Source organism: Gracilinanus agilis, chromosome 5, assembly GCF_016433145.1.
Source record: "Gracilinanus agilis isolate LMUSP501 chromosome 5, AgileGrace, whole genome shotgun sequence".
In the NCBI taxonomy this organism is placed as follows: domain Eukaryota; kingdom Metazoa; phylum Chordata; class Mammalia; order Didelphimorphia; family Didelphidae; genus Gracilinanus; species Gracilinanus agilis.
Genome location: NC_058134.1, coordinates 227,256,878 through 227,274,729, shown reverse-complemented (window position 1 = coordinate 227,274,729; position 17,852 = coordinate 227,256,878). Strand labels below are relative to the sequence as shown.

The following is a 17,852-nucleotide window of genomic DNA, read 5'->3' as shown; positions in this document are numbered from 1 at the left end:
TCTCCTCAAATGAGGGTATGTCCCTCAATTGGGAAAGGCTGAACAAATTGTGGTATATGATGGTGATGGAATACTACTATGCTGTAAGGAATGATGATCTGGAGAGTTTCTATATGAACTGGAAAGACCTCCATGAACTGATGCAGAGTAAAATGAACAGAACCAAGAAAACATTGTACTTAGAAACAGAAACATTGTGGAACAATCCAGTGTAAAGGACTTTGCTACTACAAGACAATCCCAAGGGACTTATGAGAAAGAATGCTATACACATCAAGATAAAGAACGGTGGGAATAGAAACACAGAAGAAAAATAAATGATTTATCATTTGTTTTTAAAGGTATATGATTAGGGGTTTAGGCTTTAAAAGATCACTCTGTTGCAAAAATGAATAACATGGAAATAGGTATAAGTGATCACATTTGTATAACCCAGTGGAAGTGCTTATTGGATCTGGGAGGGGGAAGGAAACAGGGGATGGAAAGAAAATGAATCATATAAACATGGAAAAAATTTTTTTTAATTAAAAAATGTTCTCATTTCAACCAAGACTTGTACCAAGAGAAGAGGTTCCTTCTAGCCTTTATGTGGGCTCAACTTGAGTTTGTAGCTTTGGCAAGAGGGTGAGTGGCTATGTATTAGAGTCAGTTCAGAATTTGCTTTCAACCTAATTTCTTTCAGTCTTTTGAAATAAACCATAAGTTATTTATTTTTCACTCTGTCAAACTTTGCAACAGCTTCAGGCTCCATCTGACACCTTCCCCTTAAAGCTTTTACAAGATTAGGAGAAAGTTTCTTCTCCTACTTTCTTCTTGAGAAGACTACATTAAATTATAAGCATTAGGGTAGATGAGAAAGTCAGCTTCACCCTTTCTTCTTGTAACGGGATGAGACCCACGGATTGTCTCAAAGTCTCATCTTCTTCACCTGGCAGCCCCTAGAGTCAACCCTATGTGCCCACTGGCACAGTCTTTTTTACTGATGCCAAATTAATGTTATTATGCTTGGAGTGTTTCTACTCCCAGGTTGGCATATAAGGCAAAAGAGCATTCTGGCTGCTATGTTCCTTATAATAAATGCCTTTCTAAACCAGACATGCCTCAGGGGGCCTGAAGACTCTCTTCTGGGAACTTAACTCTTATATGTTTGATGGGTCCATCTCTGCCACCTTCATTCTTTGCCCTTCTATTCCTAATAAGCACACCATCCATGCATGTTGATCAAATGATCCATCAGGCAAAACTTAAGTAAATATATTAGGTATTTACAATCAAAGCACAGTGGCCATTATTTTGGTTAAATGTTCTTAATTAACTTGAATCATGTTTGTTTGAATTTCTTTAACTTTTTAAAATTTAATCTGCGTAAGGAAATCCCCCTATCAATCAAGATCTGGAAAACTGCTCTAGAGTCTTAGACACTTGCCTGGGACATACAGCCAAAATGAAGAACTTGCCCAGTGTCTTTAAGACAATATGCATAATGTAAACTCAGGTCTTCTGATCCCAAGGCTAATTCTCTGTCCACTGAGAGGTGTCAAATATGAGGCCAGAAACACTTCTAAGTGTGGACAAACAAAATTAAGATGTAATTGGAAAAAAAAGATGTAATTGGAGAAAATTTAACAAAATAAATGAAATATAACATGGCATAGATAATGTTAATGTGTGGTTTTTTTAGTCAGGGACCCATCTGTATGGTTCAGTGACACCACTGTGTTTTAATGCACTTGCCTCTTACTTATTCTCTTTCTTTAGACTTTTTAGAAAATGAGGCTAAGAGCCATAAAATTAACTCTAAGGAATTTAGTGTACAAACACAATAACATTGTCTTCATAGTAATAATCTGGAGTTCAGTTTGCTACACTTTCTCTATTTGTAACTATAACTTCGGAAAGATGATTTACTGAATAAGAAAGCATTGAAGGGCCCTCAGTCCTTAAAGGAAGATTCCATTGTGGTCCTTAAACCAGAAAATTGGGTTAATCCATTTGGGAAAAATTGTCAGGAACAAGGTTTAAAGCTCAAAGAGTTTTTATAAGACACTCAGTTAACCAGGCCATTAAACTTATCAGAACATTTCCTTTTTCAATTTTCTTGGACAATTGAAGTTTATTGGAAGGCAGCTTGGAGGAGGGAAAAGAGCACTGGATTTGAAATCAGAGGACCTAGGTTTAAATCCTAATTCTGTCACTTGCTAACTGTATAACTCTGAGCAAGTAGTAACTGAGGCTAACTGGGCCTCGGTTTCCTCATCTGTTAAATGAGAGGGGTGGACTAGATGGTCTCTAACGTCCCTTCCAGTTTGAGATCAATGGTCTTATGGATTATATATGACAAGAATCCTAGTGCCACCTCACTATAATATATATATATGTACATATATATATATAATACACAATATAATACAACTGTATAATTCCATATACACATATAATTATATGTATATATTACATGCACATTATATATGTATACTCATATCTATCTATCTATCTAATTATCTTCAGGCTTTGCCCTTGGACATTCCCTTTTCCTAAGTTTTTTCCACCTGTCATATCATCTCCATCCCATCCTGCTCCTCATACTCATCAGACCCTTCCTTTGATACTTCAGCCTCTTTCACACAAACTCCTCTACATTTTCCCCACCATCACTTCCATGTCCTCTGGTTCCCTGTTTAGAAATCCCCTTCCCATAATTTCCCATGGGGGCAGTTAGGTGGTGCCATAATGGGTAGAGCACTGGCTTAGAATCAGGAAGATACATGTTCATAAGTTCAAATCTGTCCTTAGACAATTCCTAGTTGTATGACCCTGGGCAAGTCATTTAACCATGTTTTTCTCAGTTTCCTCATCTGTAAAATGAAATGGAGAAAGAAATGGCAAACCACTCTTGTATCCTTGTCAAGAAAACCCCCCAAATGGGAAAGGGTCAGTCATGGAATGACTAAACAACAACAAAATTGCTGTGGCTTTAGTCTACCAATCTGATCATTCCCTGCCCCACTGATTGTTTTGGGTATAGGAACTCCTGCAGGTTATTCACATGGGGTAGGTATGGTGACTCATTGACCCAGCCCTGCCCTATGTTCCCTGGTCCTCTGTGACCAAAAACATGTCACCTCACCCATTTGTAGATGACTAGTTTCGATTTATTCTAGATGGACTAGTTGATTGTGTTAGGAATATAATTTGAGGGAAAACAAAGCACCTCTTTTCCTTAAAGCTATTTGGGCTAATGTTAGAGGCTCCATCTATTCTACAGATCATCAAGATTGTAAATCTTGGTAATATCTGTGAATATTGTATACCAAAAGTGAAGGAAGGCATCATTCCCATTTTGCAGATGAGAAAGTGTTTAAACTCTTAATGTTAGGAGGTGGAAGGGAAAGAAGATGAGGAAGAGGAAGAAAGAAGAGAAAAAAGATGAAAGGGAGGAGAAATAGAGAAAAAAGAAGAGGAGGATGGAACAAACTTCTAGAGATACACACATCTTGAGGGGATACTAAAGTGAGTGCAGAACAGGTGGTCAGTACTGCTTCCTCTTTCCCCTCTCTCCTCCACCTCAGAAATATATAAAATTGTGCAAATTCCCCCCAAACCTTCTGCAATCCCAATTTTTCCCTATCTCTTTGAGGTTCTTCAACCTTCCTCAGTACCTTTGAACTGGAATGTTCTCTCCCAAGGGACAATAATGTTTAGAGAAGTAGTAGAGTCTCAAGGGGTATAGGAAAGGATGACTTGCCTTTTAAAAATCTGGATACATCCTGGAGTTGAGGTATGTGGTCTTCAGCATAGCCACAATATTCTTCTAGGTGCTGGAAAGCATCCAAGTATTCTTTGCAGGCATAAGTGGGATAGAGAGTACGGAGTTTCCTGTAGATTTCTTTCCTGAAAAAAAAAATACATTTTTTTCTTGTCACTGGGTCCCTTCTAGAGTTTCATCAAATAATAATGATGATTATGATGGCGATAAAAATATTTAGACAAGGATCTCCATATATTATCACATGTGATGGTCACAGGATCTTTTGAAATAGGTACCATAGTTGTTTATTTTTTCTCTAGCTAGTCCAATCCTCATTTGAGAGATGAGGAAACCAAGATTTAGAAAATCATAATAGCTTGTCTAAGGTCAGAAAAGTAATAAATGGAAGAGGTGGGATATTCTTTTTTTTTTTTTTTAATTTTTACCTTATGTCCTGGAATCAGTTCTGTGTATTGGTTCCAAGGCAGAAGAGTGGTAAGGACTAGGCAAGGGGGATTAAGTGACAATTAGTAAGTGTCTGAGTCCAGATTTGACCTCATTGGTCCAGGTTTGGTACACTGTCCACTGAGCTACCTAGCTGCCCCAGAGGTGGATATTCTTGAATCCAGGTCCCATGACACTAAAACCATCAGTCTTGCTCTATTATGTCACTGAAAGACTAAATTCTTTAATAAATAAAATACTATATGTAATATAGAATTGAAGGAAATCTTAAAACCAAGTATGATTCCTGTAGCTAACTGCCTATGGTTAAGTCACTTATTCTTTTGGAGCTAATGTTAAAAAATAAGTGTCTTCATGGAAAAGAAATCTACCTCTCATGAGAGTTCAGATGAGAGCATGTGAACAGAGCCCACTCTATAAACCTTGAGACAGTGCTATGGACATATTACCTTTCACTTTTTTTTTAAGGCAATGGGGGTTAAGTGACTTGTCCAGGGTCACAGAGCTAGGAAGTGTCTGAGGCTGAATTTAAACCCAAGACCTCCCATCTGTAGGCCCGACTCTCTATCCACTGAGCCATTTACCTGCTCCTATCTTTAATTTTTACTGTGACTTCTGGACTAGACTAACAATCTCCTCAATAAAAATGAAGTGACTGTAGCAGATGACCTGGGATAGTCAGGAAAAATGAGTATAGAGACTGGTTCATTTTTATCTTTGTATGCCTAGCACCTGGCACGGTACTTGGCACATAGTAACAACTTCCAGATTTAGAGATGGAAGGGACATTCAAAGTGATCTCTTCCAAACCTATCATTTTAGTGTTGGGGAAACTGAGGTTCACGGAGATGAATTGACTTGTCCATGGTCATACCCCAGCAAAAGCATGAGGATACTAGAGCATGGTCAAATGAATAGGGAGCTGGATTTAAAATCAGAGATTCTGGAATTCAGTTTCAGTTTGGACATTTCACTATCCGCATGACCTTGGGAAAGAAACATGTTCTCTGGGACTCAGTTTCCTTATCTGTAAAATGAAGAGGTTGGACTTGAAGGATTTTAAAACTTTAGAACTGTAATCTGATCTTGCCAAACTAGTTGAGTTCGAAGGTCCTTTCTATTTGCTGATTCTATTATCCCTCGAGGATTAATTTTATTTGGAGCATACTGTGGGCAGCAAGAGAGGTCCCAGGCACCCTGGGAGAGAAGGGTGTGGGAAAAAAGAGCCATAGAATATAAAGCAGAATGGAGAAGAATTTTGAGTTTTACAATTTTGCCTCAAGTTGCCCCTGCCTGCAGCCAGCAGTCCATGCCCACCCAGAATGACTTCTTAAGACATTCTCCAAGCTGGAGAAAGCTAGGATTCCTTTCCACTCAAGGGCATCTGGCTGTAGAGTCTTGAGCGAGCACACAGCTGCATTTGGAAAGCTCCCACTGCACACACCGTGTTTCTCTAATTCAAAGGAAACAGACAATAATGAAATGGCAAGAAGCCTTGTAAAAATGGCTATCCTTCTTCATGCATGGCTCTGGGGTTCTAACTAATTTATAAACATTGTTTTATGAAAAATTGAGATCACTCTTGGAAATGGCTGGAGAAAATGACCTTCTGCTTGTTTTGCTGGTGTATTTTTCCCTCTTCTACAGCTATTGTTGCTAAGGAGGAGATGGCCAGTGTTGGGGAATGACTATCTTTCCATCCTACGGATTTCTTTTGTTACCCTCCCCCCCCAAAAAAGCGAAAGAAACTGAGTCAGTCTATGGTTAAAAGACTAATCCATGTGTGGAGGAGGCTGGCTTTCACCCATGGTGCAATTAGGAAAAGCATAGCAAATTCCATTGACCTTTCCAGTCTCATTTCAGCCTAGAAATCTTTGGGCAAATGCTCCAACCATGTTTTTCTCTGGTTCTTCATTTTGGTTTTGATGGTCAACTCAAAGGTAAGGATTCATTAGCAGAAGGGCTGAATATCCCAGGAAGCGTCCTCTGCTTGCCCTGGAGCCTCTGGGCTGCGATAGCAGTCATCAAGGATGGACAAGGATACCCTTCCTGTCCTTTGTGCCTGGGCAGACATGTACAGCAAAAGGAAAAACAACAAACCAGGAGGGATTAGGGTTGGTTTGGGGGAGATGCTATTTTCTTGAATTCCTCAGGTTGAGCTATGCCTCAGAACTCTTGGGCCATGCTAGCCAAAGTCAGATGAGCAAGGAGGCCAAGTACACTTTGTGTAGCAAAGGCTTCTGCACCCTGCGTCAGGCTGTAGCTTACCTGGGAAGAGCCACACTTCATTTCTCGGTTTGTACCATGCTCTAGTGAAAAGGACACAAAAAAGAATAAGGGAAGGCAGTCCTGAAATAGCCTTGCAGCAGGCACCAGAAACCTGGCTCGTGTTCCTGGCCTCTCTCCTTATCACCAGAATAACCTTGGAATATGGATTTCACTGAAAGCCCAGTTTCCTATCTGTACAATTAGGGGTTTTAAGGAAATGACCTTGCAGGGTCCTCCCAGCTTTAAATATTATGAAAAACAAACTGTGTTGAACCAACCATTATGTAAGAGTTAGGGTCACTTCCATTGCCCCTGGGATAGAGGAAAGCCAGCTGGTCCATGCTATGTAACTAGTATACTGAGAGGCAGCATGGAATTGAGGATCTCTCAGTCAAGAAGATCTGGGTTCAAATCTTGTCTCTGCATCCATATTAGTTGTGTAACTTTGGTAGGTCACTAAACCCTTCAGGAATAAAAAACAATTGTAGCTATTATAGACAAATTTTTTAATGCAATAAAAATTTTAATTTATTCCATTGATAAATTAATTCCACCCATAATTTAAACTAATATAAAACACTCATTATAAAGACACTGCATAAACAGGGCACAAGAGCTATAGACAAATTGCTGATTATACTCAGAAAGACTTTTCACACTGGGAGTGCCCCATATGACAGGTGCCACAGTATGCTATGTGTTACAGTGGTAGCACAGAATTTTTTGCTTGGAATCAAGTTCAAATCTCGCTGCAAACATTTATTAGCTCTGAGTCTCTGAAATCACTTAACCTGTCTATGCTTGTTTCTTTACTGGTAAAATGAAGAGGTTGGTCACAGTTATCCCCTTTAGCTCTAAAGGTTTGATCCTATTACACACAAATTCAGATAGACTTGAATGTTAAATAACAAAGTATTATTTCTCTAATGTATTATTTCATCTATCACAAATGGGATTCTGATTGGCTTGAGGACAGGTCATCGAGCTGACGATACAGTGGAAGGAGACCTAGATCTTGAGTCAGAAAACCTAGGTTCAAATATCATCTCTGCTGCTTCTGGCCTGGTGGACCTTGGGGGGCAAGTTGTTAAGCCTCTATGGCTCTATCTTCTTATTGGAAAAATGAGGGGGGTGGATGTGATGACTTCAAGGTTCCATTTCAGCAATGAATCAATGTTTTTGGTTCAACAAACCATCAAAATTGAGTAAGAAAGTATTTAGTTCAACTCCTTTCATTCAGGGAAATTGAGACCAACTGAGAGGAAGTCATAAGACAAGATCTTGGACCAGAACTCAGATCTCCTGACCTAGGAATGAAACACTTTTCCTCTATGCCATGTGGCCTCTAAAATATAAAGTAGACGCAAGACCCCTTTTCCTATGGGGGTCAACCCTATTGATGGTGCTCCCTCCTCCACCATGGATGCTTAATGTTATTTACTTGTTGACTCATTAGGGATGAACTCAAATAGTCCCAGCCTTGGGGTTGTTTTGGAAGCCAATTGTTCTGTTCTTCATTCTTTTTTTTTTTTTTTTCATTCCTTTTTATGGGCATGTTGCAATGCAAGACAGAAGAGTCCAAGGTCTTTCCATAAAGGCCCAAGGAGGGAATTTACACTATGTTACAAAGTTCCCCAACCCCACCCCCGGGCTTTTCTGGGGCCATCTCAGGCCCTGATGTAATGTCCATGACCCTCTACCACAGCCAGAGGATACTACGGTCATAAATTTGAGAGCTAATTTGGGGAAACAATTGATGTAATTGGTCCCAAGGGCTGCTGGGCTGGGCTGCATGGAGAAGACAGACAGCTGCCTCTCTGAAAAGTCATTCCAGAGGCCATGTGGGGACTGGGTCTGAATGGGGGAGAGAAGCAAGAGAGAGTAATAGTGAATGGTCCAGGCAGGTAAGCCTAGCTATTTGGTACCGATGAATTTACTACATCACATTCCAGAGAGTTCTCTTCATGTTTTGCTCAGGCTGAGATCAATCGTCCCAAACACCCCCTGTTTTAATAATGACTCACATTTTAATGGTACTTTGTGACTATAATGCATTTTCCTCACAACGACCCCTTGAAATAGGTAATGAAAATAGTAGAATATAGGATACCAGTGGATAAACAATACACCTGGTAGATAGAGATCTGGCCCGTGAGTCAAGAAGACATGAGTTCAAGTCCTATCTCTGGCATATGCTAGATTATAACCACTTGCAAGGCACTTAACCTCTGAATCCCATAGGGATGTCTAGAAGGCAGAGACTCCCAACAGTTTATTTGTTTGTTTGTTTTGGTTCATTAACCCCTTTCAATAGTGACCAAAAATATGTTGAACCCCTGGGGTAATTTCATATACTACTTGTAATATTTTGTAATCATTTATAGTTTAAGGGGTGCTATTATACAATTTTTAGCCTACACCCCCTCGAACCATCACTGGGAACCCTCAAGGACTTTGCAAACTATTAAAAGGGACTATTTCTCGAAAGATACAAGCTGTAGATCAACTACCAATTCCCATCACTGAAACCATAGGTCTAGTCTCAAAAATTAAAGTATTATCATATCCATTTTTAAAATGGGAGAACTGGTACAGAAAGACTGGCTGTCAATAGTTGATAAGCATTTATTAAACACCTACTATGTGCTAAGCATTATGTTAAGCACTGAGTATACAAAGAAAGGGAAAAGACAGTCCTTATCCTCAAGAAGGTCCCAGCCTGTGTGAATTACTCATGGTCACAAAATTGATAAGCAACAGAAATTGAGGTTTGACCTGGAGCTTCCCTGATATACAGTCCAATGTTGCTTCTAATATTCCATGATTAGAGCATGAGACAGTCACTAAAGAGGAATCTTGGACCTGGGTTCCAAATTTCTGAGTCCAGTTCTTCACCTCATCCCCAGTGTGGGACCTCATTGTCTCTAATCTTAATTGCATGATCTTAGTTCTTCCCTTGTTTCCTGCAAAGAACTTTGGAATCCTTAGATCAATATGGAAGTGGATCACAGGTTCATAGACTGAAAGCTGGCAAGGATCTGAGAGGCATTCTATTCCAAGCCCTTTCGATTTATAGATGAGAAAACTGAGTCCTGAGGTCACACAGTATTTAGTGACTCAAATGGGATTTGAACAGAGAGACCAATTCTTTATCCACCAAGTTATCCATTACTCATTTTGCTACTATTTCCACTACCTATTTCAAAGGATTGTTGTGAGGAAAATGTTTTGTAAACCATAAAACCTCTATAGAAATGTGGGTCTTTGTTCAAATCATGGGACATTTGGGACAGTGTTATAGGGCAATGGACTTTGGATTAGGTAACTTGACTTCAGATTCTGTTTCATACTGTGTCCTGTCACTTAATCTCTTTGTACCTTACTTTCCTCATCTATAAAATGAAGGGTCTGGACTGAATTGTCTCTCAGGTCCCTTATAGTTTTAAATATTTAATTCTATAATTCCAAACTCCATGCTCATTTGTATGTACTCAGAAATGTCTTAAAAGAAGAAAAAAATCCACTAAAACTAGTCATATTGCCTTGATGCCAAAGAAATTAGTTTCAATTTATTAAAAGCACAATCAGCCAGGGAAGCTAGATGGCACAATGGATAGAGGGCCAGGTCTGGAGCTAGAGGATCTGGGTTCAAATTTGACCTCAGATACTTCTTAGTTATGTGTGCCTGGACAAGTCACTTAACCCCCATTGCCTAGCCCTTACCCCTCTTCTGCCTTAGAACCAATACATAGTATTGATTCTCTGATGGAAGGTAAGGGTTAAAGAAAAAAAGAAAAAAAAAAAAACAATCAGCCAGAGCAGCTAGGTTGCACAATGGATAGACTGCCAGACCAAGAGTCAGGAGAATCTGAATTCAAATCTGGCCTCAGACATTTCCTGGTTGTGTGGACCTGTACAAGTCATTAACCCTGTTTGCCTAGGCCTTGCCCTCCTCTCTTAGAGTTGTTACTAGGACATGTAAATTTGGAATTGGGAAGATGCCATTTAAAAGTATGTTATATATTTTCTATGGACATGTGGGAGACTTTGAAACTACATTTCCCATGATTCCTCATGGCAAACAGGAAGTATGATGATGTAAGAGAGGGGATAAATCTTCTGGGTGAGGAGGAAGTTGCTCTCTTAGCTACTAGCGGGCGATATGAAAGGAAAAGATGGCTGAGGCAATGTGAAGTCTTACAAGCGCGTGGTCTGATGATTTTATCTCTATCAGCATGGCTTTAATTAAACTACTAATTTATATTATTATATCAGTCTTTATCATTTTTAATCGTAACAATGATGGCAACCATACGAAGTTTGGAATTCGAATTCTCAATTTTCTAGATAGCCTAAGAAGAAGCCATGTGGTTCTGGGACCCAGAGTCTCAGAAACAATCTTTTTCCTCACCCAGTCCTCTCCCAATTTTCCCCAGCCTAGAGGCTGTTTTGCGGGGAAGAGAGACAATGGTTTTAATTGCTGCTGGGCTGCGAATTATTTTGCTCAATGCCCCGGGCCTGGTGGCCCTTGTGGACACTGACGGACTGCCTCACCTCGAGCCTTCCAGTCCCCCAGTGCCTGTGATCTCTGCTGCTTTTCCTGACTCCCCAGTGCAGACCATTTCTGTGGATCCGGAATCCTGAGATTTCCGAGGAGCGACCCAGTTCTGACTTGCCAAGATCTTCGGAGACTTCTGCCTCTGCTGCTTAGGATTTGGTATTGTCCCCAAACCTCACCCCACCCCAATCTCTTGGTAATGACCTGCATTCTAGCCCTCCACTTGTTTCTCTAAAGACCTAATTTAGGCACCCCCCACCCCCACAAGCTCTACACATGGGTATTTTCTACAAAACTGACTTAAGCTTTTCTCTAGCCCCGAGCCCATGACCTGATCCCATGTGGACCTAGCGTCTGAACCTTTAGCATTTACCCTTAATTGGGCCGCATGGCCTATTCACCCCCATACCTGCTCAGAACTTTGGACTTTAAAAAACCCCTTAAACTCAGCAGATCTCAATCAGAAGAACCTTAAATTGAGCCAGGGGTGGACTTTTAAACCTCGGAACTGAATGAGTTTTATTTCTGTTTTAAAGAGACTGTATCTTACTGCATTTTGCTAATTAGTTTTGTGAATTGATTTTTGTTTATTTCGTTGATTTTCCTGTTGCACTGAATCATTTTAAGTTAATGAAGTTTGTGGCTGCTAGATTAATTCTGTGATTTTATTGTAACTCCCAAATAATGAGAAAAATCTATTAGAACTGGTAAGTGGTTTTGACCAGCTTGTTAATCTGATACTCACATTATATTTCCTACACATTTTAAAGTTGTAAATTGCCTTAGATTTATAGAGCACATATCTTTTAAAATTTATTCTGTCTTGGTAATTGTATAGAACCTTGGAAGTTTCCATGCCTTGAGAATTAATTTGTAATTTTACAAGAGGTTTTTTTAACTTTTACTTTAAATCCTAAAGAATTGTTGTCTTAAATGATAAGCTTTTATATATTTTATTATAAGAGAAATTATTGCCTTAAATGGGTAGAAGTATAAAATTTCCTACCCGGGATTTTTTTTAAAAAACAGGAAGCCAAGGAGCTCCTGTATATTCTTATCTGAGGATAATTTAGACCAGAAGGTTTTTTTTTTCTAATATCAGATTTTGCTATGGAAGCAATAACAGAGTTTGTTGAGGAACTCTTAGCCAAGATTTAAAAGTTATAACAAGTATATGATTTTTAAACATCATTGTTTATTGTTTTAAAATGTGCTATTAGAAATTATGATACTCTATTTGAATGTGCATTGTGAATCTACTATTTGCAAGATCCATTTTCTCTCACAGAAACTCTCATTTTGGGGTAACATAACCCTTCTAGTTCTAAGCTATATATATATTTTTGATTTTTAAAACATTTTTTTAATTAGAGAAATTGATTTTTTCTTTTTCTCATCTTGTACTGGAAGTACATATATAATCATTATTTATCCTTTTTCTGATTCTACAGCGATATAAGCTTAATGCAAATACCTGAGCCTGAGACTGAGAATATGGGACTGTGATTTAATGCCTTTCTGTCTGATTTCAGAAAAAGGGAATATAAAAGCCGTTAATAGTGCTAAGAAAGCACAAGGTCAAAGAGACCTGACTGACTAAAAGATCTGCATGGATTGCATGAGTTCTATGCCAATACTTTAGGGCTTGGAAATTGGGGTTTGAGTCCTGGAGTCCCAGTCTTTTTTAAAACTTTAGAGGACATGGGTCCCCTCAACTTAAATTCCTAGGCCAGCACCTAATATTGGTTATTTATTTGGCTCACTTCCCTGAAAAGCTGATGGCAAATCAGATCAGAGAGAGACATTTCCCTTAAGTCCTGTCCCTAGAATGGGTTAATAGCCAACTGCTTAATTCATTTTCATTGGGCCTTGATTCAAAGGCCTGTTTATTTCCCCTACATTTTTTTTGCACATTTTACATTTCATTCACAAGTTAATTTTTTCTTCTTTTTTCTTGAATTTTATTCTTTGTATTTTGCCAATTGATTTCATACAACCCCTGTGACTCAGCCACTCATCCTTAGCTGACCTGAGATATGCTTTTCAAGGAAAAAAGGTGTGTTTAGAATTTACCTCAGGGGGATAGGATGTGTATTAAGTTTTTTTTTTAAATTCGATAATGTCAAAATATATGTATATTTAATTCTTTTAGGAGTAATTTCAGGGGGAAATGTATAATTCTTAGAAGAAAATGTATGTTTTGTAATCTATAATGTAAAGTTTAAATTCTTTTGAGAATAATTTCAGAATAAGGATCTTGCCATCTCCCCAGAATCCAGACGACGAACCTGTTTGGTGAAGACACCATGAAGATGTCTGAAAAGCCTTCACTGTACCATGAAGACCAAAATTTGAACCTTGGGGTGCAGTTAATTGAATTTATGGGGAGTTGAAATTGAGTCGAATGTATTGTTTTAATTGTACATGTTATGCCTATAGGGGACTGCCCCCAAATTGGTTTTTTGTCAATGCAGCTAATTTTATCCATTCATTCATCTATTTCTTTTATCCCCAAATTCCTGAAAATTAGAAGTTGTCTATGTTTACAGATCCAGCGAAGAAAAAAGGGCCAACCTTTTTTTTTTGCCAGATCTCAGGGGAAATTGTAAATTTGGAATTGGGAAGATGCCATTTAAAAGTATGTTATATATTTTCTATGGACATGTGGGAGACTTTGAAACTACATTTCCCATGATTCCTCATGGCAAACAGGAAGCATGATGATGTAAGAGAGGGCATAAATCTCCTGGGTGAGGAGGAAGTTGCTCTCTTAGCTACGAGTGGGCGATATGAAAGGAAAAGATGGCTGAGGCAATGTGAATTCTTACAAGCGCGTGGTCTGATGATTTTATCTCTATCAGCATGGCTTTAATTAAACTACTAATTTATATTATTATATCAGTCTTTATCATTTTTAATTGTAACAAACAGAAAGTAAGGGTTTAAAAAAATACCATACACCTAATTTGTTTGGCTGAACCAAAAGGTGGTTCATGAATATCAGATTAAGAACTCTTGATACAGAAGGTAGTGCTTGAATAAAGTATGAGTCATTAAGGCAGAAGAGAAGAGAGAATGCATTCCAGGCATGAAAGATGGGCAATGCAAAGGTTAAAAGATAGGAAATCTTATTTTCTGTTTGTCAGCATAGAAAGATAAGGTGCTCTTTCACATTCATAAGAACTAAAAGGGTACTTGGGAGTCACCTGGTTCCCCTTTCCTCATTTCACCAGTAGGTGAAGAAAGGGAAGATGTGCTTTGTTTAAGGACACAGCAATAAGTCAAATGCCTATGATTTTATTGTGAGGAATTTCCTTCACTCATGTAAATTGTAACTTCTCTGTAATTTATAGTTTTAGAGGGTTGTTTGAGATTTAGAAAGGTTATAGGACATGCCCAGGATCATACAGCTCTAATATTACTCATGGTAACTTTAATAATAGCTAGCATTTATATGACATTTTAAGATTTGCCAAGTACTTTAGATGTGTTATCCCATTTTGATCCTTTTAACAACTCTGTAAGATATGTATCATTATTATCTCATTTTACATATGAGAAAACTGAGACTGAGAAAGGTTAAATGTCTTGTCCAGGGATATACATATCTAGTGTCAGAGGTAGGATTTGAATCCAACTTTCTGACTCCAAATCCAGTGCTCTATCCACCAAGCTAGGCTGTCCCCATGTACACAAAATCACAGAACTAATAAGTATCAGAAGTAGTATTCAAACTCCGGTCTTCAAATTCATGATATAGTATTATTTCTATTATACCACAGTTTCTCATTTTGAAAATCAATAATAGAAAACATATTTCTTCACTTTTTAGGAAGGGATTTTGGGGGGTGGGGAATTTATGCAGAGAATTTATAGTAAAATAGTAAAAATATGATGGTTCTCTTACCAGGTAGAAACTTCTTGGGGTGTGTACTCAACTTTTGGCAATGGGTCTCCACTTAGGAAACAAAAGAAAAACAAGTTCCTTAAATAATTTCTTATTTTTTTTTGTTTTAAATTACAACATCATCCAATTCATTAGAGCTAAGATTTTATATCTATAAAGTTCAAAGGGCATTGTAGTTGCCAGCTTTTGCAAGTCTTTAATAAGCTGTGACTTCCATGATAGTGCTTTGAAATTTCAAGACTCACAGGGTTAATTCTTTCCCCAATTAACAAAAGAAAGAAAAAGCAAAACCATAACACATATTCATAATCAAGCAAAACAAATGTTCATATTGACCATTTTTTAAAAATTTGTCTCAGTTTGCATCTTCAATCCATTACCTCTTGATAAGGAGTATTTCCTTGTCAATCCTTTGATTAAATGTAAAATGCTTAGCATAATGCCTGGCGCTTAGTAGGTGCTAATAAGTGATTATGCCCTTCTCCTTTCTCTAGAATCATGTTTAGCCATTGAATGAATCAGAGTTCTTCAAGTCTTTTAAAGCTGTCATGACAATGGTACTATTATTGTATACATTGCTTTCTTGGTTCTGCTCATTGTATTCTGCATTAGTTCATACAAATCTTCTCAGGTTTCTCTTTTTTTATATAACATTAAAAAAATTTTTAAACCCTTAACTTCTGTGTATTGGCTCATAGGTGGAAGAGTGGTAAGGGTGGGCAATGGGGGTCAAGTGACTTGCCCAGGGTCACACAGCTGGGAAGTGTCTGAGGCTAGATTTGAACCTAGGACCTCCCATCTCTAGGCCTGGCTCTCAATCCACTGAGCTACCCAGCTGCCCCTCAGGTTTCTCTTAAGCAGTGATCTGCAACCTTTCTTATAGCAATATTGTATTGTACTACATTAATATAACAGAATTCATCCACACATTCCCCAGTTTATGGATATTCTCTTTGCTAATACTCCTTTGCCACCACATGCATACACACTGTTACAATTAACATTATCTCAAGAGACTGATTTTGATGTAAGAATATAAGTTTATTGATCATATCAGCTTTATTGGTTATGCAATCATCATAATTGCCAAAATGATATAGGTCTCCATGGTCATCTCTTATGACCAGGGATGACCTGAACTGGGTTAAGTCACCTAATAAATAGATTTTTTGGAGCTTCCCTTGATCATCCCTAGACATCTTTAACTGGTGATAGCTGATTAAGAGGTAGTCCATCAGACCCTTAACTCTTCCCCAAACTGCCAGGTGAAGTTTTGCAGGTATGCCAGAAAAATCTTTATCTCCTTTCTTTATTAACCAAATTCTGTAAAAAAGGAAGACATTCTTTGGGATTCTCAAGGACAAAGAAAATTCAAAAAGCATCAGAGTAGAAGATATCTCTGACCCAGATCCTAGACCCAGAAATACACAGTAATTCTCCATTATATATGTATATATATAATATAATACAGTATACAAAAAATAAATCCTCACAACAGAAAAAGCTGCTACAAATGTGTATGTATCTATATATGAGTCCTTTTTTTTTCTTTTTTGAATAGCACTGAAATCACTGAATCAAGCATTATGCACAGCTTAGTAACTTTGGGGGTATCAGTCTAAATTGCTTTCCATAATAGCTGGACCAATTCAGAACTCCAACAGTTTATTATTGCACCTTCTTTCTCTCAGTCCCTCCAGATGTCATTAAAATTTTTTGCAAAATTTTCCAATATGATGGATATAAACTGAAACTGCAGAGTTGTTTTAATTTGTATTTCTCCAATTATGAGGGATTTGAAAATTTGTTAATATTGTTTTTCACCACTTGGGAACTTTTCTTGCAGTTTCATCATCAGACCACCAGATGGAAACAGAAAGATCATTACTAATGTAAGCTTGCCAGGAGATTAGAAATTTGAATACTTATCCAAAAACAACTTTTATTTTTTTTTTAAAGATCATCTGCTTAACTATCAGCTAGAATTTAAAGTTGTTTAAATGTAAGAACAAACAAAATGAAGGATGATAATTCCTTAAAACAACTCAAATAGAAATCCATCTTAAAATTAGAAAAATGCATCTTTCTTTTATAATTTTTTAGTTCAACTTCTTGCTTTTACTCTCATCCTTCCCTTAGTCCTATAGCACGTTTCCAACACTGGGACTTTCTTCAGAAAGAGCTTTGGGATTATTTGGCATCAAAATTCCCAGTAGCCACTGGTCTTAATTTAGAAGGAACCTTTCCATGCTTGCCTACCAAATCCAGGAGCAAATTGTTTGCTATGTGACTTCTTTTTCACTTATTGCTGGCGATTTCATAGCAGCATTGATTAGCAAACTTCTCTAAAAGTGGTTTCATATACAGAGTTGAAGGTGACTTACTCTCTGTACTTGAAAGCCAGTTCCATGATGTCAGCACGTCGTCTCCTATATTGCACGTCAGTGTAGCCCTACAGAGAAAGAAAAATCCATTAGGGGAGCCATTTATAAAAAAAAAAGACAACTAATTTTACAGCAAGGGATGTTTTCCTTTATAGAAATGTATTGAGGGGACAGCTAGATGGTTTACTGGATTGAGGATCAGGCCTAGAGGAGGTCCTGGGTTCAAATTTGATCTCAGAAACTTCCTAGATGTGTAACCCTGGGCAAGTCACTTAACCCCCATTGGCTAGCTCTTACTGTTCTGCCTTAGAACCAATACACAATATTGATGCTAAGAGGAAAGGGAAAAGTTTATATATATATATATGCATAATATATATATACATATTACATATAATATATTTATATGTAAATATAAATATAAACATAAGGAAAAATAAACTACACACACACACACACACACACACACACACATATATATATATATATATATATATATATATATATATATATATATATATA

The 17,852-nt window shown here is 37.8% G+C and overlaps 1 protein-coding gene across 1 annotated transcript in view; it reads right to left on the bottom strand.

Moving 5' to 3' along the window:
- LOC123248657 (tyrosine 3-monooxygenase-like) overlaps positions 1–17,852 on the bottom strand; it is a 57,382-nt gene that overhangs the window by 30,202 nt on the left and 9,328 nt on the right. The window contains 3 exon segments of the mRNA XM_044677503.1: positions 3,746–3,891; positions 14,947–14,997; positions 17,331–17,398. Of these exon segments, the coding sequence (XP_044533438.1) occupies positions 3,746–3,891; positions 14,947–14,997; positions 17,331–17,398 (265 nt within the window).